Source organism: Rhodnius prolixus, unplaced genomic scaffold (genome assembly GCF_049639745.1).
Source record: "Rhodnius prolixus isolate KJV_2025 unplaced genomic scaffold, Rpr scaffold_4, whole genome shotgun sequence".
In the NCBI taxonomy this organism is placed as follows: domain Eukaryota; kingdom Metazoa; phylum Arthropoda; class Insecta; order Hemiptera; family Reduviidae; genus Rhodnius; species Rhodnius prolixus.
The window spans coordinates 28,092,717-28,119,767 of NW_027411614.1; the positions used below are offsets into that span (position 1 = coordinate 28,092,717).

The following is a 27,051-nucleotide window of genomic DNA, read 5'->3' on the forward strand; positions in this document are numbered from 1 at the left end:
ATATGTCACATTAGTAAACTTAAATAAAGTGAGTGTAAAAGCATGCTGACAATAAGTACTACAATAATCTGTAATGTAAAAACAGCATACCCTCATCTGATTATCGGGCGCCGGAGGCATACAATAAATTTCTTGCAATTGTTGCTGTAAAGCAGCCATTTCTTGTTGATGTTGTATTGGCGACTGATACAAAGAACGATTACTTGCTTCCGCACCGTACATCTGCGGTTGTCCCATGTGGGGAGGCATATTTTGATGTTGTGGAGGTATATTAGGATGCTGAGCTGACATAGGTGATAAACCAATATGGGGAGGAGGTGGGCCCGATATCATCTGCGACTGTGATGGAATTGTCCCGCCTGGTGTGTGCATAGGACTTGGGCCAAGTTGCTGAACAGTTTGAGCCATTGGGCCCATATTAGGACTCAACTTCTGCTGAGTCTGGGTATGAGGCGAGCCAATCATTTGCTGAGGAGGTAGCTGCATGTTTGTCGCTTGTTGATTAGGTGTCATGTTTGGCATAAGTGTCGGAGGAATGTGCATTTTCGGCCCCAGAGGTGATGCTGGCAGTGTTTGTCCCACAGGTACACCAGGTGAAACTTGTTGATTAAGAGGTGACAGCTGATGCGCTGGTTGTTGCTGTTGGTTTTGTGTATGAGGAGGAGTATGCTGAGAAGATACTTGCTGTGGAGGTGGCTGTTGTAAAGATTGCTGGATCGTCCCTGGTGACTGAAGCTGATGCTGTGTAACATCAGTTGGTAGAGGGTCGTTATGGTTTGAAATCATATCGTCCATTTTACTTCCATTCTGAAAAGTAATATTTTCAGAATATCCCATATTAGTCTGCCCACTACCATCCATTATTGGTTTAGGAGGTTGCGAAGATTCTGATACCGGCATATCCGCTCCAGGTGTTTGTGAAAGGTGCGGCGAAGTTGGGAACTTATCATGACCGACAGTAGAGGTTTGGAAATCCATGCTTCCATTACTGCTGGCAACCGATTGTTCCGCTTGTTGTGGCGTAGGTATCCTCATATCAGATTGAAGAGGTGGTTTGCTTGGTACTCCTGCAAGGTTTTTGGAATCTAAAGTCCTGTCTTCCACGGGAGACACCTGATGAGGAGAGTACGAAGCTTCTCCCATTGACAAGCCTCCATTGAGAGGAGGTTGGCGAGTACCAGGCGGCTGCCACTGAGGAGCTTGTTGCGGCCTATAGGAGGAGAAGTCGCTGTTATTAGAAGTATTAGCTCCCTGTGGCATAACCATTTGTTCGAGCTGTTGCAACGTACTCTGTTGAGTAAAACTAACGGGAGATGGAGCAGTCGATGCCTTCGGTGTCATTGCTGTCTGTGGCCTTGGAGATACAGTCGTTTGTTGCTGGGAATGAGGATGAGGTGACAAACCAGAAGACTTGGCCGGAGACATAACTGGCCTGGGTGACATCTGAGGCCTAGGAGACATTTGTTGTCGTGGAGACATTTGCGGAGAAAGTTGTGGAGGAAAAGGCGCTCTATATTGCGGACTACTCCCTTGTGAATGACTCTTACCGTATTGTTGGGGAGGTGCTACTTCCACACCAATAGGTCGAGTAGAAAGACCCTGTTGAAAACCCTGATGAGGTGAAGCTCCCAACGAGCTTGAATGTGACTGCATGTTATATCCGGTTTGATTTGGTTGGTTTAGATCCGTTAACATTTGTTGCGACTGCGATGGATACTGCATATGGTGAGGCATTCGTGGAGGAGTTTGCTGATGCATTGCACTGCTGTACCCTCCATAGTTACTACTGCTCCCACTTCCAGGATAAACTAAACCCTGCGGATAATGCTGCTGCTGGTTCCTTTGATACGCATTAGTAGGCATACTCTGATGCAGCATAGGATTCATCATACCTTGTTGAGTGCTGTTATATGGTTGATTTATTTTCTGATTAGGTACAGCCTCTTGTTGGTGGGGATAATTTACCGATTGCCTGTATTGGTTTGGCTGCATGTTGTAATGCCTAACTGATGAAGAAAAATGGCCACTGTTCCAATCAGGCACACCTTGTCCTTGTTCCATTGAGTACATATTGTCCGATGGGAGATTATACGAAGAATATTGGCCGCTACCAGAACGCCTGATGTCGTGCTGTTGAGGCATCATAGCTGCTCTGTTATAGCCAGAATTGGCAGTGTTGCCTGGATGCATGGGACGTGGGGTTTCTCCATGATACCCAGGTGTCGAATGATTAGAATGAAACAACTGCCCACTTGAATCAATATGATTCGCAGAAGGACTAAACTCTCCACCGAAGGATGCCAATTTTTGCAATGGGGATTCTTGATGCATGTCGGCCATTTGATGATGAGAATAAGACTGGTACTGGGTAGGATTGGTCGGCCCAGAACCTGCCCCAGATGTTGTTCGAGGAGTATGTTCATAAGACTCTGTGCCCAAATCAGGCAAGCCATCGAGCATTCCCCCTGCATCCTCAGAAAAAAGATCGTATGTGTCCATTTTAGAGGACGTCGTTAATTCATACAAAATGGCGGACTGCTACTGAGTTGAGTTTGTCTCAACCCAGCCTCCCTCATCGCAAGCCTTCTTGTTCAACTTTTTCTACCTGAAAAAAGAAAATTAAAAAAACAAATTAATATATTCTAGTAGAGGAGATTTTACAAAATGAAAAGTAAATAAGGCTGGATGCCTTGGCAAAAATTAAAAATCCAAGATTTTTTGAGGGCCGCAGAAATTCATAAAAATGAAAAGGTGTCTCTATTTGAAAAAGGCCACAGAGACTTTTTTTAAATGATTATTTATTGCTACTTTTCGTTTCAGACCCTCATGGAGACCTTCATTGGGAAACTCTTGGAGGTTGAACAAACTAAAATTATTTGAGCAACAATAGAAGACATTTTTAAAGCATTAATTGGTAATTGTCATAAAGTCCACTTCCCCTCCAAATTTAAGGCCTTACGAATAAGAAACAGTTTATTTCTATTTTTAGCGCACGGAGTTTTTTTTCAGTGCACTGCCGTTCTCCGGACAGTAGGGAGCTGTAAGAAGCTCCTATAAAATGAAAATATAAGGGCCAGCCTCCGGGATCTCCACGTTGGAATCCAGTATAAATAAGCTGACCACTGAACTAATCGCATCCACAGAACGAGAGGAAAATGTAATATTTAACATAAATACTGAACAATTAAAAAATTTAGTTTAAATACTTATTTAAACCACCTTTCCTCTTCTTTCAGTTTTCCAAGAAAACTAACACTACTTCTTCAAACTTCGAATTTAAAAAATATTGTGTCATTCAAAAAGTAAACAAGTGGGTTTGATTTGATAAAACCAGGCTTTTAATAAATATTTTATTTCTTTTTACAGACTGTACATAACAAAGAACACCAGATTTTAAACTGAACAAATACACAAAAGTTCTGACTGTTCACTTTTCTTATTAATCAGATCTAACTGTATAGCTTATATTATGGATTTATCATTTTCTTCATTTAAATATTCTAAATTCACAGCTCTCATGTTTTTTCTGCAAAGCTGAGAGGTTGCAGTATGATTACTCTTCTTGATTTTATTTAATGGAATTCCATGAAAAATTTAAATATTTGCTATTCCTCTTTGCCCACGAAGCATGGATCAGTAGTTAAATGTGAATCCTGCCAGATAAAGTATTCCTTCCTCACTTTAAACTTTTGTTTGTTAGTTTTTTATATTTTAACCACCAGTTCAGGGTTCTAAATCCCTTTTATCATCTAATAGAATATTTGTTTACACAACACATGCATAAGTTTCATGTAAATATACGTCCAGCGTGAAAACTAAGGTAAACGAAAGAAGTACATACACATAGATTTCTTTCTAAAAACTATTTCGCACCAGAAAAAAGGGGCGTTCTAAATGGATCTAGTTCCTCTGATGGCATTATAACTTAAAAGAGCTATAATTTTGTCAGTGACAAGCTATTCTTCTTATTTAATTCGCTATTGCCTTATTCCATTCAGTTATACTTAGTTACTTTTCGTAAAAAATGTTTTCCTCAAGAATTTATATGAAACATTCCTTTTATTATATTTTTTAATTCTAAAAATACCCGATCATGAGATGATCATATTAAACTTCTTTACAATTTAAAAATTTGTCGTAGGTACACGTAATTATCTATTACATACTTTCATTTATCGGGAGATTTCAGGTTTATTTATTTTTTTGTCTTTGCTATAAAGAATTATTTTTTAAAAGATGACAAAAGTTCACATTTTGTCACCTTTATATCTAACGCTCTTCTTAGAATTGCTTTTAATTCTTTTTCCTCCTAGGGCCATCCTACCATAAAACACTAAAAAACTAAAATGCAGAGCCCAAAAACAAACCATTCCATAGACCAGGTTCTGTGCTTTCCAAGCTTTTCTAGGCCCATTAAGTCAATTATAAGCTTATTGAGAACTGGTTTGACAAAATGTACTTATATTTCTAAGAAAAAATATCTTCATAACAAAAAAAAAAATCCACTAATTTATCTCTTTTAATACCTGTTCTCTAGCAAGATCTCGATTCGAAATGAAGGACCAAATGCAATGCTTGTAGCAATACAAAAAGTAAATAAGTTGCAGGCTTAACAGATGATCTATTAAAGCCATTTACTTACTATTTGACTCCATTCATCAATCTAAATACTTCGGGAAAAGCGTGACAGCATTTAACGATGCACTAATAATTTTAAATCAATTCTAGAATAATTAAGGTAAATACTACTGAAGATTCGCAAGCTCTATGTTAATTAGAAGCGGAGGATCTGCTTCAACACCTGTCGGGGACCTTAGCTGGATTCGAACCTAGGATCTCCGCGTTGGAATGCAGTATACGCTAACCACTGAGTTTATCTGTTCTATAATTCTGTACCTCAGAAGGAAAAGGCACCATGTCACAAAAAGTAAATTTTACAGGGGAGCCAAATAAAGATATTTTTCCAAATTCATTTTTTGTTCCACTTTTCCGGTTGTACTCTTTCCTGTACTTCTCACCATAATTATTACAGTTGGTATGGCCACTTAACCTCCCATATTTTAAAATATTTTATTTTGATCTCCATTGTGAAAAAAATTTATGCCCATGTAGTGCCTTTTACCCTTAAGTAATGAAGTATCATAGCGCTTTTTAAAAATACATAAATCGCTTAATAGTAAACATAGGACATTGTGCTTTACACCTCTAGAAAGAGCAACAAAAAATCTGTAAAATGATGCCAAAATCTGAAAATCGAAAAAATGGACATGGTGCCTTTTCCTTCCGAGGTACAGAATTATTAATATTATTGTTCCTGCGACAATTTTTTTGATATTTTTTTTTTAATAACCCACGCCATTTTCTGAAAAACCACTCTAACTAACTCAAATATTTTTCGTTGGATACTTATTTTTGAAAATTTGAATCACACTACCTTTCGTTTTCATTTTTTAAGAAAAACGTATAAAATTATAAATATTTTAACAGAAATAAAAATATAAAAATAAATAAAAAAAAAAACCTGCCTGTAATATAACTAGTGTACGTATCTAAATAATACAGCCACCTATAAAAGTAGCAGCTGGCCTATGGTGCAGATGTCCATGATTATAGGTCACACTACCAAGGGATGTGAGAACCTTCCAAGAGAGAACATGCTAGAGAAAAAATATAAAATCATCGAAAATATTCTAAACAGATTTCATGTTGAGCACTTATGAATAGTCTACTCAGATTAAAACAGAAGATGAATTAGAATTATGCTTTATTTATACTGCCTAGTTCTATTGTTTTATTCTATTTTTAATATTTATTAAATAGGGAAAATATTTAAAGCATCACAGAATTAATAATTGCCATTGATTTTGATCTAACATAGCAAATATATTTTTAATGTTTCTAGATCCAACACTAAATATTCAAAAATAAATCTTGCTCATGGACAGCTCTCACGGATCAACTACGTTGATACGATATGCCGGAAGCTGAGTAACATTCTGTACCTCTTCAGAAAACTAAAAGTTTTTGGAGATTTAAGGAATATTAATTTTTTTCTGTTCTTACCGCATCAATTTCACGATCTTATGGGAGAATTGGAAACCTTGATAATGTCCGTCAAAAGGAAATGGAGCCAAGATTAATAAAAAATAGTCTTAACCTAAGAGAACAATGCATAAGTAACCCCAAATACTGGACCGGTACCCACAACTAGCTGAACAAAAATGGAGAACATATAAGGAATAATTTCGAAGAGCGAGGTTCAAAACTTTTTCAAATCTAGAAAACTTTTTGGTGAAATTTAAAAAAAAAAGTCAGTCCAAAACGAAGTATCGAAATGTTATTGACTCATATACGATGATGTTTCTAATAACTATTTTTAAAAAACTTGGAAATGAATGATCTTACAAAAATTATTTTCAAATATTTTCATAGCATTAATGAATATCTGCAATGAGTATTCTAAAGTAAATGGAAAACAAAGTGTTCTTTTCCTATAATGAAAATGTGGTTAGGTTACGTTAGGTTAGGTTAGGTTAGGTTACGTTAGAAAAGATTTAATAAATATAATAAATAAATATAAATAATATTTATTTTGTAAATAATAATTATAATCATGGTAAACCATGATACAAATAAATTTGTGTGTACCAAGTTCAATAAAACATCAATAAGTCACTTTTTTCAACTACAACAAAAAAAATTGAAATAGTAAATAGTCAATTCCAGTTTGAATTTAGGGAATCAGTAAAAACATTCAATTCCTATTAATAATAGTAATATGTTAATAAGAGTATATTTAAATACTGAACGTATAATAAGACCTGAAAAATACATTGAATTGTTACTGCACTGAAAAACGAAGACTAAATTTCTTTAAACTCCCGAATTTTACTTAAGAAAAATTACCCTGAAATGATAGGGGGGAAACGTTGTTCCATTCCACCACAAGAACTGCCTTAAAAATTATTTTTCTAGCAAAATATTTGAATTAAGATAGAAATTATGCCTTAGGTATATGCAAAGTTTAGACAATACTACGGTGCCAGTCTAGGAGGAAATCTCAAATAAATTAGTAGAGATTGATTGTGTTAGAAGGGCGGCTCCTCCAAAAAGGGGAAGGAACGCAGGATATCCAAAATGCCTATTGTTCCCCGCCCACCCCTCATCTCATAAGAGATACCGGGGTTTTAAAACAAATCCGGCTAAAGGTTGCCAGATGTCAATACCATAAACTAATAAAGTAGCAACAGGACACTAAGGGAGCATGGCAACTCAATCGCCCAGTGCACTGAATAAACCTAGAAAGTTCGTTAAGATTACCAGATGCTACAATCTCCGGTAGGGAAACATTTAACCTCCCGAAGACGAGAAATCTAGTTTTAGAATAAACGGGACACTCCTCTACAAAGTGTCGCACAGTCTCATTGGACTCACCACAGCTAGCGCAAATTGGCGACTGGGTAAGGCCGCATTTGAAAAGATGGTACGCTAAATAAATTAATAAATCCATTTAGGAAAAAAGGAAGTTCGCCAAACTCGGACAATCAGCTATATAAACTCAGGGGACGGATATTTACGATGAAAAGTCATTATCGAAGATTGAAGTCATTGACACAACTTGAAGTCCTCTAACTAGTTAGATAGCAGGTAACATTGCTTTACAAGTATGTTAATAAAGTAACTTTATTCCAGTTGTCAAACTGTAAAGATATTTCGTTTTGTAAATAAATTGATTTAACTTGTTTTAATATCAGATCTCATAGTCTTTTATTTTGTTTATCTGAATATGGTGGTAAAAATAAAGTTTAAAAAACTCTGGTGTGAAAGCACAAAACTGTCTTTTACCAAATTTCACCTCAATAATGTTTCCTGAAACTAGAATCTAACACGATATTCGAGAAAAATGATATCAAACTGATCGAAGTCTAACGAATAAGATGTAACAAACGTTTTTCTCCCCAAGATCAAATGGACAAAAGTTCTTAGAATACTAAGGACCAAGCAAGTGAAAGAAAACCTAGCAAAAGCCTCTCTTTTAAAGTTCACTTTCAAGGTAATTTATTCTTCCTATTCGGAAGTTTGGCGAGGCATTTCACAAAAAAAAAAAGAAAAGATATTAGAAACGTAGAAAGCCTAAAATTGGCATTATAAAGAAGAGCCTTAATTAAGAAAAAAACAAAGAGTTCTACTGAGAACCTTGTAAAAGAAAATTACTTAAAAACTCAATTTTGAAAATTTTACATGATCGGAATACTTTCCTTACTTGGTACAAGCCTTTCAAAGTCTGTACGTGGGATCTGGAGGCTTGGAGATGCGGTGCCCCAGTTGTGGGGGCTCAATGTGGTACACGGACGGCTCCAGAACAGTGGAAGGGGTAGGAGCGGAAGTGTACGGGGTGAAACCGAAATGTAGGTTTTCGATTAGGTTCTGTGCTGCCGAAATTGTCGGACGAGGAATAACGAATTCTAAAGTCGTGATTTTTTCGGACAGCCAGGTTGGTTCATACCAGGTCAATTTAAGGCTGGTATGGGACTGTCTGAGTGCCCTGAAGAAAATTAGTGACCAAAATAAGGTCTTACTGGTTTGGGTACCTGGTCATTCAGGGCATAAGGGAAACAAAGTGGCAGATTTATTGGCCAGGGAAGGCTCTGCGTGTCGCTTTGTTGGTCCAGAGCCCTATTTTGGGGTCTCCAAGTGTCTTAAGATTGCGGCCATTAAACTATGGATGCAGACTAGGTGTCAGGAGTGGTGGCTAGCCGTTACAGAGCAGAGACAGGCGAAGGAGTTTATAACGGGCTATTCGCCAAGGCTGACTGCAGAATTAATCCGTCAAGGCCGTGGGGCTAGAAGGATAAATTGTAGGCCTATTAACCGGCCACTGTAGGCTCAGAAAACAGGCCTGGCAGATGATAGCCTTTGTAGGTTCTGTCAGGAAGAGGAGGAAAGGGCTCTGTACGTGTTGAGTCAGTGTGAGGGGCTTGTCTAGCTAAGGATGTTACTCCTCGGGGAGGAAAAACCAAGGCCTGTGAGCTTTACCCAAGAGTCGCTCTCCAGAATTAAGAGTCTGTTTAAAAGGACGGGTGTGGAGGGCGAGCTCTAGAGAAGTGGAGCCACAATAGATCCAAAGGGGTCGCAGTGGCGTAGGCCTTAAGGGCCGCCCTATTAGAATCTTATCTTATCTTCCCTACTTGGTGCCAAAAAAAAGCAAAAGAATAAGAAGCTGTGGCTACACTAATTTAAAAAAAAAATAGTTGCTAACAAGGGACTACTTCATTAAAATTCAGAAAATTATTTAAAGTTATAAATTCTCTAGCTGAAACCAGTCAGGGATACCATAAAGATGCGTGCAACTAGTATAGTCAACGTAAGTTTTATTATTATTCATCGGTTAATAGAAAAATATTTGATAACTCAATTACTAAAAATACATGCATTTCTTTAGTTTTACTTGAATCATATTCAGCCTCATCACCAAGGTAATAAATAAAAGGATAAAATGTTAAACAAAAATGTGCCAAACTTAAACTTAAACGCAGATAATCGAAAGAATTCTTTGCAACAACTTTAGCACTGTAAAGAATTCTTTGTTGGTAGTTAGATGTCACAAGAATTACAGGCGGGACTTAAAAAAAGTCCATCAACTAGGTGTGTTTTTTACATTTTTTTCGGAACTGGGGGGATCTATCACTAACAAACCAATGTTTTATAACTACAACTATTTTACAACACTAATAAGTCCCACTTAATCAAATGTAGTTTTTGGCTCATCCCTAAAGTTATTATTTTTAAAAAAAATTATGTATTTAAAGTTAACATCTTCCAACAACTTTTTAGTACCAATTTTAAGTTTTAAGAAACACATTTAACATAATAAATTGCGGTAAGTTATGACGTTATGAGAGTATGTCATATACGATTTCGTTTACGAATTTACTCAAAACTTATTAAAAAATAATGTAAAAATAGATAAATGAATAAATTATTCTTATAGCTGAAATAAAATAAACGTAAAAAATTAGGATGTTATATCACCACCATAGATTAAGGAAAACTTAGAATGTAATTTGGTAATATCCGATGCCGTTAATAAAAAACTTATTGTGTAACAATTCAAGGCGTTGCTGTTGTGTAAAATTACTTGTTGTAATAACTAAAGCATTAACGAGAAGTGTTTTAACAATTGAAATATTTTTTTAAAAAAAATTTTTGAATATAATCCAGAACTTTTATTTAAATTTAAAAACAAAACTTTTTTTCTAATTTACACAAAACAAATAAAAGCAGTTTCGAGTAAATTTAAAATCAAATAGAAACATAAATAAATCACCTTTAAACATGCTAAGTTAGACAAGGGAGGGATGTGGTTCAATATATTGATAAAAGAAAAACAATCTTGGCACGCATGTGTACTTGACAATTCCAAAGAGGTTAGCATCTCCTACACATGTGTAGCCTAATCACGGAAAAAAATTGGAAAAATTATCAGCGAATCATTACTCATGTACAATAATGATAATAATAATAATAATAATAATAATAATAATCACTATATTGTCACATACCCACCCCTTTAGATTTTTTGAACTCACCTATTTCATCGTCTGAAAAAATTCTGCCTTCAATAGAGCAAGTTAATTTTGAGCTACTGAACGTATTGTAACTATGTAGTATTTAAAAAACAATTTACTTTCTTAACACTGAACCATAATTACTTTTATTTTTACGCAGTTTTATAATAATTACCGATGAACGCTTAAGTGGTCAGTGTTGTTACCGAGAGGAAACTAATGGGATGCATGTACGCACCACCAAAAAAACGCTTCTAGTGATTCAGATGTTGACGCGCTTTATTAATAGATAATAAATAGATGATAATAATAATAATAAACCTTCTGTGAACAATAAACGTTTTTCACTCACTACATCTTATAGAGAAAGGATGGTGACTAGCCCACCTCTTCTTCAAGTAACGAAAAGTGTCCCAGCAAACATCTGTCTCCAACACTTTCAAATACACATAGGGCGAGGCAGAAATATGTTAGTCTAACAGTTTTGCATTTGTTTGGTTTTAGCAAATTGATAGAAAAAACTTCAGCTTCAAATCACACCCTGGACTCACTCTTAAAACATGGCGCTAAAAAAAAAAAAAAAAAAACCCAAACACATTCAACAACCGCCGTCTCACTGGGCAAGCTACAAGGCCCACTTTGTATACATCCTTCTACGAGTAAAATCTTACTTCTCTAACTATAAATGCTCGAAGGTATTATAACTTCATATATTTTTAATCTCTGAATTCCAGAACACATTTAATCTTAATAAAACTCGAAATGTTTGGAGGCCAATTCACATTCCCCTCTACTATAGCTTTAAAACACTTTTTTCAACTAAAAGTGGTCCCGATAATTGTAAGCGGCTAATGTAAATACAAAGTTCAGAGAAAATTGATGAAATTCTCAGAAAGGTTCCAAATTTAATCAGTATAGTGATTCTTAGGCGCCACGTTGGCCGAGCGGTTAGAGGCGAGACTTGTAAAGCTAATATGTATTGTGGTACTGGGTTTCGATTCCCGGTCTTAGGCCTTGGATTTTACTTACACGGTTTATACAAGAAATTTACAGTTAAGTATGTTCGCTAGTCGCCTCCGTCCACGACACCTAATTGGCAGTTGGACGTAAAGCCCGCCTGAAAAAATAGGCAAGAGGCAAAAAAAAATAGTGATTCTTACGGTAATGAAATTTCCTTCAAATTCGGAGTTGAGACAACCCATACAAAATGCTAGGAAGGTACATTAGCCTACAAATGCTAGGACGGTACATAGCCTACCCTCTTCCTCAAAACAGAAGTGCACTTCATCAAATTTACCTAAAAAAATGTTTCAAATAGACCAATATGGGCTAGTGTACGAAGTTATAAAAAAAAACACCTTTAAAGTAATTTTTTTCAAAAATAAAAATTTTAAATCGTTGCAATTTTTTTTTGGCAGAGAGATTTTGACAATAAAATTACCTAATGGTGTGCAAACGAAACATTTTAGTTTTAGCAGCCTGCGATTAGATTATTTGCTTTACTGAATTCATTTTTCAAATTTACTTAGATTTTAACAAAAATGGCTTTCTCAAAACTTCTTATTCTCAATCCTGAAAGAACCATTAACTAATGGAGATACTGTTTTACTCTAATCCAGACTAAATAATAAGTTAAGAAAAAAGTTGCAACTTTATTCAATAGACGTTTAATAACTTGCTATGTTTTGCAAATAGAAACAATTAAGGATTAATACCAGTAATATATTGTTGAAAACTTTTCACATCACACGATCATTGTCTTTTAAATTGTGCTTGAAGAGTTCAGAAAAGGTATGTAGAGGTAAACATCTGGTGGTAAAAAGCCTTCCTGATCTGAGGCAACGAAAATGATCTGTCTGGGCAACTTTAAAAGAGGTATCTCTGCCTGAGCAAAGATAATTCTGTAAAATGATAGATTTCCTCAAAGTGCATTATTGTCGTCTTCATAGGGCACTTGGAAGAAGTTGGGTTTAGCTTGATGATGGCCATCTACAAAATCTGACTCTAATATATTTCCAAACTGGCTGCGATGCCATTATATATATGGAAGATTCTTACACTTGAGTAATTTTAAGGTGTAGAAGGAAGATATATATACTTCCAGGAAACTTATCACATCTTCTCCGATACATGGAATTGGAAGGGGGTACTTGAAGAGCTTGAAGATCGCAGTGCAATGTCACCCTAACAAGGAGAGAAGAAGCGCTTTTCCTCCATACTTGAATTAAATGCCTTCTAGATGCAAAGTATCAACAAAAAAATTGGCCTACCGGTCTAAGGCTTTTGGTGGTTTTTAAAAACAGATTTTATTGAATAAAAACGTAGAGTGTATCCTAAGGGTTGTAAAACATATCATCTAATTCGCATGCGCACCAAAAGAGGGAAACTTTTATGCCCCTTTCTTGGGTAACTTTGTTTTTCAATCATTTTGACCAGTTAACAGTAACCAAATACTTTTGGTTTACTATGGCATTGTTTTTGAAGATAAAAATCACTAGAACTACTAACAAATCAATATATATATATATATTTATTTCCCTAAATATTATTAAGAATGTTCAAAAAAAACAAGGTTTATGAAACAAAATACTCAAAATTAAAAAACAAAATCTAAAGAATTGCCTGTCTTATTTTACATAACGATTAATGAAAATTCATATTTTAATATTAAGCCAGATATAGGGATAAACAACTATACTTCATATATTTAAAGTTCACAATTACCAAAACTGTTTGTTCGCCGTTTTCATGGACTTTAAAGAACAACTTTCATCTTGCCTCGTTTTCTCTTCAGGCTAGTACTGAATTGTTTGGACAAATGGTAGAAGGATTTGACTGATATTACAACATGTGCATCAAATTTCTACATAAGCAAAACACCAATTCAAGTAAACTTTAGGAGACCCAATGAACAAATGATCGACTAGCTAGCAAAGGAGGCGTCGCAAGATGGCCCTCTGTAAACGTAAGCATTATAGGTAGGGATTCAAATCAGCCATTTTTTCATCAATTCCAAACTAACCTAAAAATATACTAACTATTCAACTAGCAAAAAATCAAAGTTGATTGTTTAAAAAAAACCTAATATATTAAAAGAGTTAACAAAATCAAAGCATTTCTTCCAGATAATAGTTCTTGCACAAGAGTTCATTCTACTGCTAACATAACCACAAGATTACCAAATTCATTAATGAGTGGATCACTTTCTTTCCTATATAACTAAAGAATAAAAAATAATTTTGGGATCTTGGGTAATACATTATTCTAAATTTTAATAGATTACACAATTAGCATTTTATTTTATTTTTTTTTATTACCCTGCATTTAAAGTGAAATTTTAATAAGTCCGTACATGCAGCAAAGCTTTTACAAAGCACATACCAGCTTTCGCTAAGACTTCAATACGAGGTGTGTTCAAAAAGTAACGGGAATTTTTAAATTTCGCGGGTTTGGAGAGTCTGATTGTAATTTTTTTTTTTTTATTATGTTGGTACACATGCCCCTGAAGTACGATAAAATTTTCAGTAATATTCATTGTTTACTTCTTAAGTGGCAGCCGTTAAGGTTAGACGTGTTTTTCGAGCTTGGCGATTTTTGTTTGTTAAAAAAAATGGATCAAAGAATTTGTATTAAATTTTGCGTAAAAAATGAAATAAAGTGTGTGAAATGTTAATAAAGGCATATGGTGAGTCTGCTATGAGTAAAACAAGGATTTACGAGTGGTATAAGCGTTTCCAAGATGGCCGCGAAAACGTTGAAGATGACGAACGACCTGGACGTCCAAGCACATCAACAACCGATGAAAACGTGAAAAAAGTGAAAGAAATGGTTATGAACGATCGCCGAATCACAATCAGAGAAGTCGCTGATGATGTTGCCATATCAATTGGCTCATGCCATGAAATTTTTTCGGATGTTTTGGGTATGAAACGTGTGGCAGCAAAATTTGTTCCAAAATTGTTGAATTTCGAACAAAAACAGCGGAGAATGGAAGTTGCTCAAGAGTCACTCAATGAAGTCGACAACGATGCGGATCTACTGAAACGTGTTATAACAGGTGACGAAACATGGGTTTACGGATATGATGTCGAAACTAAGGCTCAATCGTCCCAGTGGAGGCATTCTGGATCGCCAAGACCGAAAAAGGCTCGACAAGTGCGGTTGAATGTGAAGGTTATGCTCACTGTGTTCTTCGATTTTAATGGCATAGTGCATCATGAATTCTTGCCACAAGGTCAAACAATCAATAAGGAGTACTACCTACAAGTTCAACGCCGTTTGCGTGAAGCAATCCGAAAAAAACGCCCGGATTTGTGGCAAAACAATTCATGGATTTTGCACCACGATAATGCACCTGCTCACACTTCATTGCTTGTTCGTGAATTTTTGGCCAAAAACAAAACTTTAACGATGCCCCAGCCTCCATATTCGCCAGACATGGCTCCATGTGACTTTTTTCTATTTCCAAACATAAAGAGAACATTAAAAGGCCGTCGTTTTACAAGCGTAGATGACATTAAAAGCGAATCGCTGAAAGAGCTGAAAGCTATCACAAAGATCGAGTTTCAGAAGTGTTTCGAGGATTGGAAAAAGCGCTGGCACAAGTGTATTGTATGCGAAGGGGACTACTTTGAAGGCGACAATATTAATGTAGATGAATAAATAAATATTTTTTTCAAAAAACGAAAATTCCCGTTACTTTTTGAACACACCTCGTACTTCATTGCTTCGCTCAGTCTTCCTCCAAGCAATTAAATTAATATTAAGCTATTTATTCAAGTACCCATTTCTTTTTTTTTTTTTTTGAAGCCCTGATTTTCAGACGTCACATTTCAAGACTGACTGATTTTAGAAGACTTAAATGAAATAGTAACACTTTGCAAATAATTGGCCTCCAGATAATTTTAATTTCAAAATATTTTGAAAACACACACTCACATACAAAGAAAAAAAGATGGAACTATCTCATCCACTTATGTAGATACTAAAGACCACCATTAGCAATTTACTAAAAAATAACCAATTACTCTTCTTTAATTAATTTAATTGTAATAAGGGCATTTAAATTAAAAATAGTAAGCCTAATTGCATTATACAAAATATTTATAATTTTATAAAACAACCAAAACGGAAACTCATGTTTCACGTTTCCAATAATGAACAATCAGTTCATTTTCTCAAAAAAGTAGTTCACAATCTTACATAAAGTAGGTCTTAGCTTAGAAAATTCATCAAGGCAAAGCGAATTAAAGTAAGTAAGTAAATTTATCTCCTGATTTTTCAGGTGGGGCTTAACGTCCAACTACCAATTAGGTGTCGTGGACGGGGGCGGAAGCTCATACTTAACTATAAACAATTTTTTCTGGCAAATAAATAGTATTTATACGCGGGATTCGAACTGGGGATCTCTCACTTACAAAGCCACGCTCTTGACCACTAGACCAACACCCGTCCCAAAGCGAATTATTAACATTTCAAGCGAAAATTGTCGGTCACCACCTTTAAAGTGAAAGTCTTAATACATATATATATAAAATGTCAGTAACAGTTTTCTTCTTCAGATCCCTGCAGATTTAAAAAACAAAATTTATAATTTATACAATTATAATTCAAGCAAATATAACTTGTGTCATGATTTTATTTCTAAAAAGTAATTTAGTTTCAATATCGACGAAGAGAACAAAAATAAGTTCCAATTAGAAGTCAAATTGGATTTTTTTCTCGTCTCTGACCTAAGACTAAGCTTATGAAGCAACAAAATTAAGAAGTATGTAGTTATTTGCACTTCCTTTAGTTATACGATTAGTTGGCTACAAGCGTCTTCCATAGATACGAATGAATGGTTATTTGCATTACTGTAGTTGCGAATAATAAGCTAATTGCACCTACTGTAAAATGGTTTATAACTGAGATTTTTATCATAACTTCTTCTAGTTAATGTGACTCGATCATACTGAGAATTTGTTATACATAGTAGTGTACCGCAAAGGTTTTATACTCGCGACAAACCAAATTCTAATATATGATTTCGTCTAACAAGTTCTAAATTTGTTACAGAATACGCATTTTTATGAAAGAGACCATTTTTACGCATTATTGCAGTTATTTTTCGTTGACGTGGAATATTTTTCTGTTTAAAAAAAGGGAAGGTGATGCACCCAATTTCGAATTCCCTTTACCAATGGTTTTTAGTTTTGTATTAACAATGAGCTGTACTGCATAATAATGACCTAAATATTGAGCCCTACCATCCTCATAAGATAAACACTACCCACCCAGGTTTTTTTGGAAGTTCTAGAAAGAGCGTTGAGAACCGGTACCGTTGTGCACAACAAATCCTTCCTCCCTTCAAAGATATTTTGAGGAAGACACTCAAAAAGAAACTGGATGGCTATTTCAAATTCAAGTTTCCTCGCCAAGGAAGATCCCCAAAAAAAGTGTGGGATCCGGCAGCTAGGAATAACCAATATCAGATGCCAACATATAACTCCTCCCACAGCTCCCAGGGAGGTTACATCTTACTCCATCAATTGTTATAATACCTGGTACAATAAATTGCATCTACTGAAAGCATTAATTTTCTTAACGCTTTTCTAGATTATACATTACAAAAAAACTTCTGCGCTGATTTTAATGCGATGTGCAATATTCTACGAGGTAGTACGAGAATCAGGTTTGTATGGAAACTATGGAGAGAAATGGTTACCAACTTGAAAAATTATTCTGTATTTCTGTCGTAGGTGATGGATAAACCCAGCTCCGAGAGAGACGGGCATACTATTGTGGTGAAATTAATTAATAAGGGCAGCTTATATTCCTTGCAGGTCAAGAATACAATGCACAAACGTAAGCAATTGGTTAGGATTCATTTCCAGCGACCTGACAGTCGTCTGAACAGCCGACTCGGTGACAGAACGGCCTCTCATTCAAGACGGAATTAATTCTATCTTCCACCTCCAGCAGATATTTTCAATGAAAAATTTTGTCTTAAGTTACGTCTATCAGAAAATAAAAGGTATCTTTATATGATAATTATTCGTCTGCTAAAAAAATTATCCGAACATGAAGTATGGCAACAATTGAAGGTGGAAATCAAACTTGCCTTTCTGCATTTAAATAAATTTGAAATTCGAGAGCAGTTTGAATTTGAAATATAAAATATTTGCGATCCCACTAAAATCTGTCTCATGGAAGCTATCGATAGCTTGCAATTTAATAATCAAAAAATGATTTTTCTTAACTGAAAATTTGATTAAATTTTGCTGTTTTAAAAAAATCATTCTACATTACTCATATGTTTAATTATTGAATTTAAAAATAATTTAACGGTTAACTAAAATGGAAGTAAGTTGAAATCAAAATCTCTTCAATGAATAGTACTGGTATAAGTACAAAATTGATTTATTATTGAAATTTATTATGAAGTTTTTTTAAATACATACATCCCTGTTGGATCATCCATTCGTCTTTCTTTTTGGCTGAATTTTTCAATATCTTTCTGGTTAAGATCTGGTATTTTCAGGATGATATCTCAGTTATAAATAATGAATACATACCTTTAGTTAATGCAAATCGCTAATTACCTTACCTTTAGAAGGTGCACAGCCAATTCATTCGTACCTACAGCCAATGAAAATAACTAAAACCAATTCAATAACAAGTATAACTATTAAACTTTTAACTAATTTAAACTGAAAAATAAATACTCCAAAGTTTTAAAAGAAAATAATTTTATTTCCACTAAATTGAAAATTTTAAAAGTGAAGACCTATATTTGAAGCAAATTCTTGATAAAATAGGTTATAACACTTCCTCTTAAACATTGGAAACCTCCTCTAACGATTTTATAAAAAAGGGTCTGCATTTATAAAAAGTTAAAAAAAAAGTCAATGAACAGTTAAATCTGATATGGAACTTTTTTTTTACAGCACTACCAGCACAAAGTTAGGTGGTTACATAATGTGCCTTACAAACGTACATGCACCAACACAAGACAGTACATTAAAAAATATTAATGAATTGAAATATAGGTTAAAAAACAGCAAGAATAAATAAAAAAATATACCGTCAGAAATCCTTGCTGGCTGGAAGTAGGTTGGTAGATTAAAAGGGGAAAAGCTATACGCTTATGAACGAATCAAACACAAGCGCCATAACCTTCCCCGTTTCAATCCACCGCTAAGTTTCCAAAATAAATATAGTTTGTTTCCTATAAAACTTACAATGTAGACTGGAATATTTTCATTTTAGGTGAAAAGACAATAACATCTATTTTAATTACACAATGTAACTAAATGTTTATCTAAAATTGTACTTAAAATACATATTTTTACAAATTAATTCATTTCCAATTCTACTATTTTCCTTATGAACAAATTAATTTGAATATATTCATGAACATAAAGACCTAAATTACACAATATCATGGTGGAACTGATTTAAGTACTAAAAAAAAAGAGCTATTCACAAAAGTACTTTTTTTGTAAAAATGTGCATTAATTTATATAAAGTAAATAACTTATTACAGAAATTATGTTCTTATAAATTATCGAACGGTTAAAATATTAGAATAATAACCAACATATATAAATAGTTAAATGAAAATCTTGTAAACAAACTTAAAATTAAATTCTTAAAACTGTTACCAACAATATATAACCTTTATATCTAACTTAATTTTCAAAATTTAAATTTGGTTCTGCAACCAAGTAAGGAAGCATTGTTAGAGCAATGACGAATGTACTATCTCCATTGAAAGAGTTAACACCACCTGAATACAACCGAATAGAAACCAACATGGCTTCCAAGATAGTCGCAAGTCCACAAAGCAATAATAGAATCAATTAATTAGCTACCGTCTACAAATCACTGATGAAAACTTCAATAAAAAAATATTTTTAACTCATCAAAAAGTGTCTGTTTTATTCTTTCGAAACCAAATAAAGAAGCAATTAGTAAGTAATAATACTTAAAATACATTTTACGACTATGAGCCTCTTATTCATCGGATTACAATAAAATCTCATCAGAAAGATTGAAAATTGTATTTATTAACTTTAAAATGTCTTAAAACATGTCCTACTTAAGCAGTTCGAAGTTTGTCAGCAATTAAATATTTGCATAGAATTTCTATTGAAGTATTTATTTATACATCTACTTGCAGTAATTGAAATGTATAGCATAATACGCAAACATCAAACATAAAAAATGCATATCAGGTTTTCATTTTTTCATCAGTGAAGAATATATTTTTTTCTTATTCAGGGGACTTTTAAATAGTAGTGCTCCAACAATGAAATTGCTTTCAAGTTGAGCTGGAACACAAGGACCTTCAATAGTAAATTCTAATGGCTGTTCTATAGAACTTTCCCACTTTCAATTACTACTACAGTTCAATAACACAGCTGTGACCCCTATAATGTATCAGACTTTTCACGGAAAGAAATTAGAATTCAGAATTAAAACAATATAAACTTTTTATTTGAATTTATTCCAGTCCTGTCAGTTTACTTTCACAAGTGTGTGGTTGCCATTACAATAGTATCCTAACGTATGTAATAGAAATAATAAGTCACACAAAGAAAATATAAAATAGGATCCGGAAGTATATTAATTACGGAAAAAATAATAGACCAACTGTAACCTAATTACCTCACGAATTCGAAAATAAAACTTAAAAAGAGCTATAAGCGTCATGAAACTGTTCATTTAGGTTATATTAATCAAATAAGTTTTCTTAGAATACAAAATAAGAATGAAAATAAAAGCACTCTTCTTATATCATTATAGGAAATGAAATTAACTGTTAAAAAAAATACCTAAAATCAATAAAGTAACTCATACAAAAATAAAAACAATACTATACATTACCAAATATCACATAAATGATGAAGCTTATCCAATGGAAGTCTTGTAAGCCTATTACAATCAGCATTATTGACCAGACTTAATTACGATCTAAATGATTTCACACCACTAAAAACTATTTAACTCCCGTCATAAACACAATTTTAACACAGCACAAGTTTATATAAACCATCACATTAGTTGAAAAATAAAAACTTTTAACGCACTTTAACCCAAAACTGGTCATTAACAATAATTACGCTAAGGCCTGAGAGAACAATGAACTTTGCGAACGCCATTCGAAATGTCCTCTTTCGGCTTGGGTGAACCGATCCGCTCAATACTTCCGTAGTAATACTTAGATTCACAGATGTCTACATACAGCATGTTTATAACCAATAACTAAGGCTTTCATGCAGTAAAAATAAATTTACTCACTCATTTCTATTTTGAAAGAAGATGCTTCTATTGCAAAATTATCAAAATCCTCCTTGCCTACATCTTACTTACGGTATCTTGTAAAACACTGGAATTACTCTAAGAGATCTAATGTAATTGGTCAGAATAATGTCGTCGACCAATGTTACCATTGCTTGTCACTACGCTCCACCAATCACCGGTAGTCTTAGTAAAGCGTATTAAAAAACAAGGTACTTTAGAAGCCAATGATGTTCTAGCGTTTTCTGGACTTCCAAGAGAGGGAAAAATATAAATTTAAATTATGCAATGTTCTCCTAACATGTTTTTCTAAAAATTTGGAATTAAACTACAAACTAACTATTTAACTAAATAACTATTAACTAACTATTTAGCTAAATAATAATAGGTAAAAATTCCTTACGCGTATGAATAACAACTTTTCTTCCTGTTTGACGGAATATTTATGTACTTGATTTATTCCAACCAACGCAAATGAATTCTCCTAATTTTTTTTTTTTTTTTTTTAATAAATTTTTTGAGAAAAATTAATTTTATAAATGATTGTTGGTACATAAACTTTATTGTTGGTTTTCTAAAAATAAATAAACTTAAAGCAATAAAATTTTATTTCGTAGCTCTCACGTTTTACCTAATCGTACTCTTTCAGCGCAATTTTGTAAATTTTTTGATGAGCTATTAACTTGATTTATTCCAACCAATATTGAAATTAAAATTTTAATTTTAATTTTTACTATCAATGGATTCATGGATGAATTTTAATTAAAAACGGTCAAGTGTTTAACTACTTAAAATTAGAAAGATTTTAGCAGTTAAGGAATATCCCTAACAAACAAAGTGCCAACAATCAAAATTAAAACAAAAGAAAAATACATATGTATTGCATTAAAACAATAAGATGAATTGGAAAACATCAATCAATTCGTTGGAAAAAAGTAAAATGTAGCGGTATAGACTATCTGAAATTAGAACGGTAATTGCATCATTTCCTACGAGTCAAAAAATCCAATATAACTCATTAATTTTTCGTGGCATATTTATGAGGGACGTATATATTGTTTTATGTATATTCACTCCTAAGCCACAAGGGTCCATAACAATTAACAATCAATAAATCTCGTTCTTTACTTTTTTCTTAGCTCTGAAATTTGAAGCCAAAAAGTCATAGTGGAAACTTGACAAAGTACGTTTTATTATTTCCCTGGAAATTGTTTTTTGAAATAAAAAAAAAATCAAGCCACTTTCATTTTTTGCTTACCTAATTTAGGTGGTCAAAATTTAATTTAAAGAGATTCTTAATAAACAACGTCACCTGAATCCGTCTTTGATATCTGTTTTTTAAGACGTATAAAAGACTATTTTTCTAACTATAGATCACGATCGCCGAGCGGTTTAGAGACGAGGGCTGCAAAATTAAAAAGTATTTGTGGTTGGTAATGGGTTCGATTTCCGGTCTATGCAATGGAGTTTATTTAATAAAGTTTATACAAGAAACTTTATAGTAAAGTAAGTTTGCTAGTCGACTTTGTCCACGATACGTAAATTGGTACTTTGACGTTATGCCGGCTTGTAAAAATTTGAATTACTTCTCTTCTTTTTTTTTTTTTTTTACTCGAGTACTTTTCTATGTATGTATAATTAAGCCATCATTATAAATCAGAGAAATATAACTCCTTAGCAATATGCCTGATAGTGTATTCAACCGATTTTTCAGATATTTTATTACAGACTCTTATCTGGAAATCTGAAATATCAGGACAACAGTAACTCCTCATTTCTACACATCAATAACGCAAATAATTCTTTGATTGTCCTGCCCTCTTGCTTACACAATAACTGCTGTCCTGGTATACTTCTCATATTTATCTTCAACGCCATAAATTTTCTACTGGGCACGAAAAAAGATATTTTAAACGGAGCCTCATTCCATGCAGCAATGCGACTGTCAATTATATCATTGTCATATTCCTTCTCTATTAAAGCAGTAAGCACTCTTTTCTCTTCAATTTCTCTTTAACAAGAAAATTAGGGGTACTTATTTGTTTAAGAATTTTTTGCCTTTGTAAGCTCTGATTTTAATATTTATTGAAAGTCTCTTTCATTAAAATCTCAGCTTATATTAAAAAAAAAAATAATAATAACATTTTCCTTTACTTCAGTTTACAAGGTTTTATTGATTTACTTCGGTTTAAATGCTTAATGTTGTACCGCCGAAGCGAGGACAATGTTGTATTAAAACTGTCCGGTAGGACAGTTGTATAAGGGTTGATCGTCAAAAACTGCACGAAAAAGCGTAACGTTGAAAAACACCCAACTTTGTCAATTTTTTTCTCTTTTTCTATAAAAGATAAAATTCCCAAATTTTCTTTAAATTAAAGGGCAAACCCTCCTTTATGACTGTATTTTTTTTGCAACAACCTAGATCTAATAGGTTTCGAGAAAAAAGTTGCCGAAAATGAGCTAAAACGGCTTTTTCAAAAAATGTTCTTGTTCTTGTTCTTCTTCTTCTTGTTCTTCTTCTTCTTCTTCTTCTTGTTGTTGTTGTTACCTTTTTTGTAAACAACGTAGCGCCTAAACGCGAGAACTGATTTTCATGAATGAGGTGTCATTCGATTCGGAATTTTATGTAGATGTGCCTTTTGGGGGTCTCGACGCTGTACATAGAATAGAAGAGGAGTTAGCCCCTTTTATGTAAGGCCCCCTCCAAAATTATTATTACTTATTACTCTGTAAATCTTGGCCCGATTTTGATAAAATTTGGTAGGATGATAGGGTTAGGGCTCCCCTACGTAACAATAAAGCGACGATCTGCTCTTACACTTGTTAGGGGAAGTATAGCAATCGTTTCAAATTATCGACACATGAACTGATTTTCATGAATGAAGTGTCATTTGAATCGAAATTTTGTACAGATTTGCACTTTAAAAGCCTCGACGCTTTGCTTCATAAGGAGGGGAGTTTGCCCCACCCAAATAAGGCCCTTTCTAAAACTATTATTACCAATATTTCTATAAAGCTTAGTCCGATTTTGATAAAATTTAGCACGAGTGATTAAAGCTCCTCTACGTGGCTGGGAAGCGCCATCATGCTCTTACGCCTACTAAGAGGAAGTACTACAATCGTTAAAATTATCAATGAGTGAACCGATTTACATCAATGAATTGTCGTTCGATTCAAAATCTTTGCCTTTTAGGGAGAAGTACTGTAATCGCAGTTTATTTTTCTTGCTCCTCTTAAAAGGAAGGACTGAAATCGCAGTTTAATTTTACTATTTACGTACAAATACCTTCCTAATTTATTCAAAACGCTTTCTCAAAAAAAAAAATTGTTATTGAGGATGGTTTGGGGACCGCAACTATAATCATTCTTTAAAAGGATCTCTCCAGTGGTAGTTACGGTCTCGATTTAACACCTTATCAGGTTATAATGATAGAATTGCTTATTCCAAATTTTAAAAAAAATCTGTAAAGCAGATATGTAGCTTTGCAAAATATACAAAAAGGAAAATCTATCCAAAAGGTACAAAAATCTCCTTAACAAAAACTTACAGTTTAAAATGTTAAGTATGAATGAATGAATGAATGAATATGCTTTATTTACATAAAAAAAGAAACTTTACAAATTAAATTACAAAATAAACTTTTTAAACTGATTAAACTCAAAATTATATTTCTTAAAGAATATAAAGCAATCTGACAATGGTTAAAAACAACCGTCTGCCAGGAATTTGACCTTTCTTTGTTTTTTCCTAAATGAACATATTTATTTTGTTTAATTATATACAATCCAGTACAACACATACACTCACATACAAACACACACACCAACGCACACTCAATAATTGAACTGCTCTACCAACCAATTTCTGTACTCTAAAGCATTTTTTGTATACAGATATATGTATACTACTGAGTTGATCAGATTTTAAAACTTTTATTAATTCTTCTTTTGTTATTACAGACTTTCCAAAAAAGGTTTTTCTGATAAAACCTAGCGTTGGACAGGCAGACATAAAATGTACAGTATCCTCGAATTCTTTCTTATTACAGAGTGAACATAGGTAGACCCTATCTGATAACCACGGTTTATAATTTAGGTTTAGGAGTTCTCCTTTATCTTTAACTATTGTTCTAATAAAATCTATTTTTTTTATTATTAATATAGTGATTATTTTCTATGAGTAGTTCTTTGTATAATTTATAGTATTGCGATTGTTGAGCTTTTATAATGAATTCCTGATGAAAAGATTTTTTCATTATTTCCACAATATCATCTATTTGTTTTTCCCATCTACTTTTAGAAATGAAAGGACTGTCTAGATTACATTTATATTTATTTGCTAAATTCAGCCACTCACCAAACCATGACACTTTCTCCCTAATAATTAATTTTGCCACAATTTTCGGAAACCTTTTATCATCATAATCAAATATTTTTAATATATACTTAACATGTAGCTGAAAGACTGTAAAAAAGCAAATCCTTTCCAGTTTCTAAGTATAAAACATAGTTAGAAGTGACACTTGGGATCCTGAGTATTTTCTTTAAAAAGAACCTTTGAATTTTTTCCAACTGTTCGTAAATATTGTATCCCCATATCTGACAACCATAGCACATAGATGCCAAAACTATTGAATCGAAAATTTGCAGATTTTTTGAAAATGGTATATAATCATTCATAAAAATGCCAGACCAAATACAATTAATGGCTTTTTTCGCCGCTTTATATTTTTCATTTAAGTAGTTTGTATATCTCAGTTGTGGCGTTAGCGTTATCCCCAAATACTTATAGTTATTTACAATTTCTACAGGTTCTCCTCTAAAGTACCACCTCTCAATTCTTTTTAATTTTCCTGTATTCTTTTTAAACACCATCATTTTAGATTTTTTCATACTTACAGTTAAATTCCATAAATCTGAATACATTTCTAGCTTTTTTATCATTTCTTTCATAATAAACGGGTGATTAACACTACATCATCCGCGAACAGAAGGGTGCCAATTTTAATATTTCCAACCTTTAAGCCACCGCCAACATATTCCGCTAAATCGTTTATATAAATAAAAAATAATAAGGGGCTCAAGAGGCAACCTTGTTTTACACCCACATTTGTGTTAAATGAGTCAGATACTCCGTTTTTCAGCCAAACCTCTGCGTTTGTTTGTTCATATAATACTTTTATTGCATTTACGAATTTCGCGGATACCCCCAGATTAAACAGTTTTATGAAAAGTGAATAGCGATCTACCGAATCAAATGCAGCTCTGAAGTCGATAAAAAAGCAATAGTCTCTTTTATTTTTATCTTGAATGTAATATTGAATAATATTTGTTAAAGTAAACAAATTGTCCATTGTTGAGCTTCTACTATTAAAACTGGTGTTTTATTTTCTATCTCTTCAAAATAATCCTTTAAAGATTTAGACATAAGAACTTTTGGGGATTTTTATTTAAAAATTTAATTAATGTATAGTGGAAAATTATTTATAAAAAGGTCCAAGAGTAATACACAGAAAGTTATAAAGAAATACAGTTTGGAAGCATTACGCTCAGTATGATTTAAGCATTTTGACCAATTGGATGTTAGCAGATTAAGAAGTAAAATGTCTAATTCTGCAAGAATGTCAGCGCAAATTAGAGAAGCTAGAGAAAATCGCCGAGTCTTATTAGGTGTTGGTTTAACATCTAGGGAAAATCCTGAGACTTCTAATGCAACAAGAATTATTGCCCGTGTAAATACTAATGTTACTACAACTGCAAGGGCATCAACCTCCCGGAATAATCCAGTTCCCAGGAATACAACATCTGGAATTAATCGAAGGACAGCAGCTGCTGCAACAGCATTGCCTCAGATCAGAAGCACATCCGGAAGATCTGCTGCTACATCAACATTGTTTCGTGCTACAAGCACTCCTAGAAGGCAAGCGCTGACTGGTGCAAGATCCAGATTAGCAACTATAATGAGTTCTCCAACAAGTGAAGTACCACGATCATCTGTAAAAAAAAATGAAAAAAAACGCGCCGATAAACAAGTACAAACTGAGAAAAGTGATGAAGTCTTCAGTCTTCCCATAACAAAAAGAGATCGTTCTTTCTCTCCAACCCAATTACCATGTGCAGTATGTTTCAATGAACTGCTTCCGAGTGCAGGAAGACGTTTAACTAGCTTGAAATGTGGTCATACATTTTGTCGTTCGTG

The 27,051-nt window shown here is 33.6% G+C and overlaps 1 protein-coding gene across 8 annotated transcripts in view; it reads right to left on the reverse strand.

Moving 5' to 3' along the window:
• Positions 1-20,980, reverse strand: part of kis (chromodomain helicase DNA binding protein kismet) — an 82,777-nt gene extending 61,797 nt beyond the window's left edge. For 7 of the 8 annotated variants that reach the window (XM_074131609.1, XM_074131608.1, XM_074131606.1 and 4 more), the window contains exons 1-2: positions 20,853-20,980; positions 91-2,605 (exon numbers count right to left, since the gene is read on the reverse strand). In XM_074131609.1, the coding sequence (XP_073987710.1) occupies positions 91-2,499 (2,409 nt within the window). In that variant the 5' untranslated portion in view covers positions 2,500-2,605; positions 20,853-20,980. Of the gene's footprint in view, positions 1-90; positions 2,606-20,438 lie in introns of all 8 variants that reach the window. The other variant, XM_074131605.1, reaches the window with a different exon arrangement.
• Between the last annotated feature and the right edge of the window lie 6,071 nt (positions 20,981-27,051).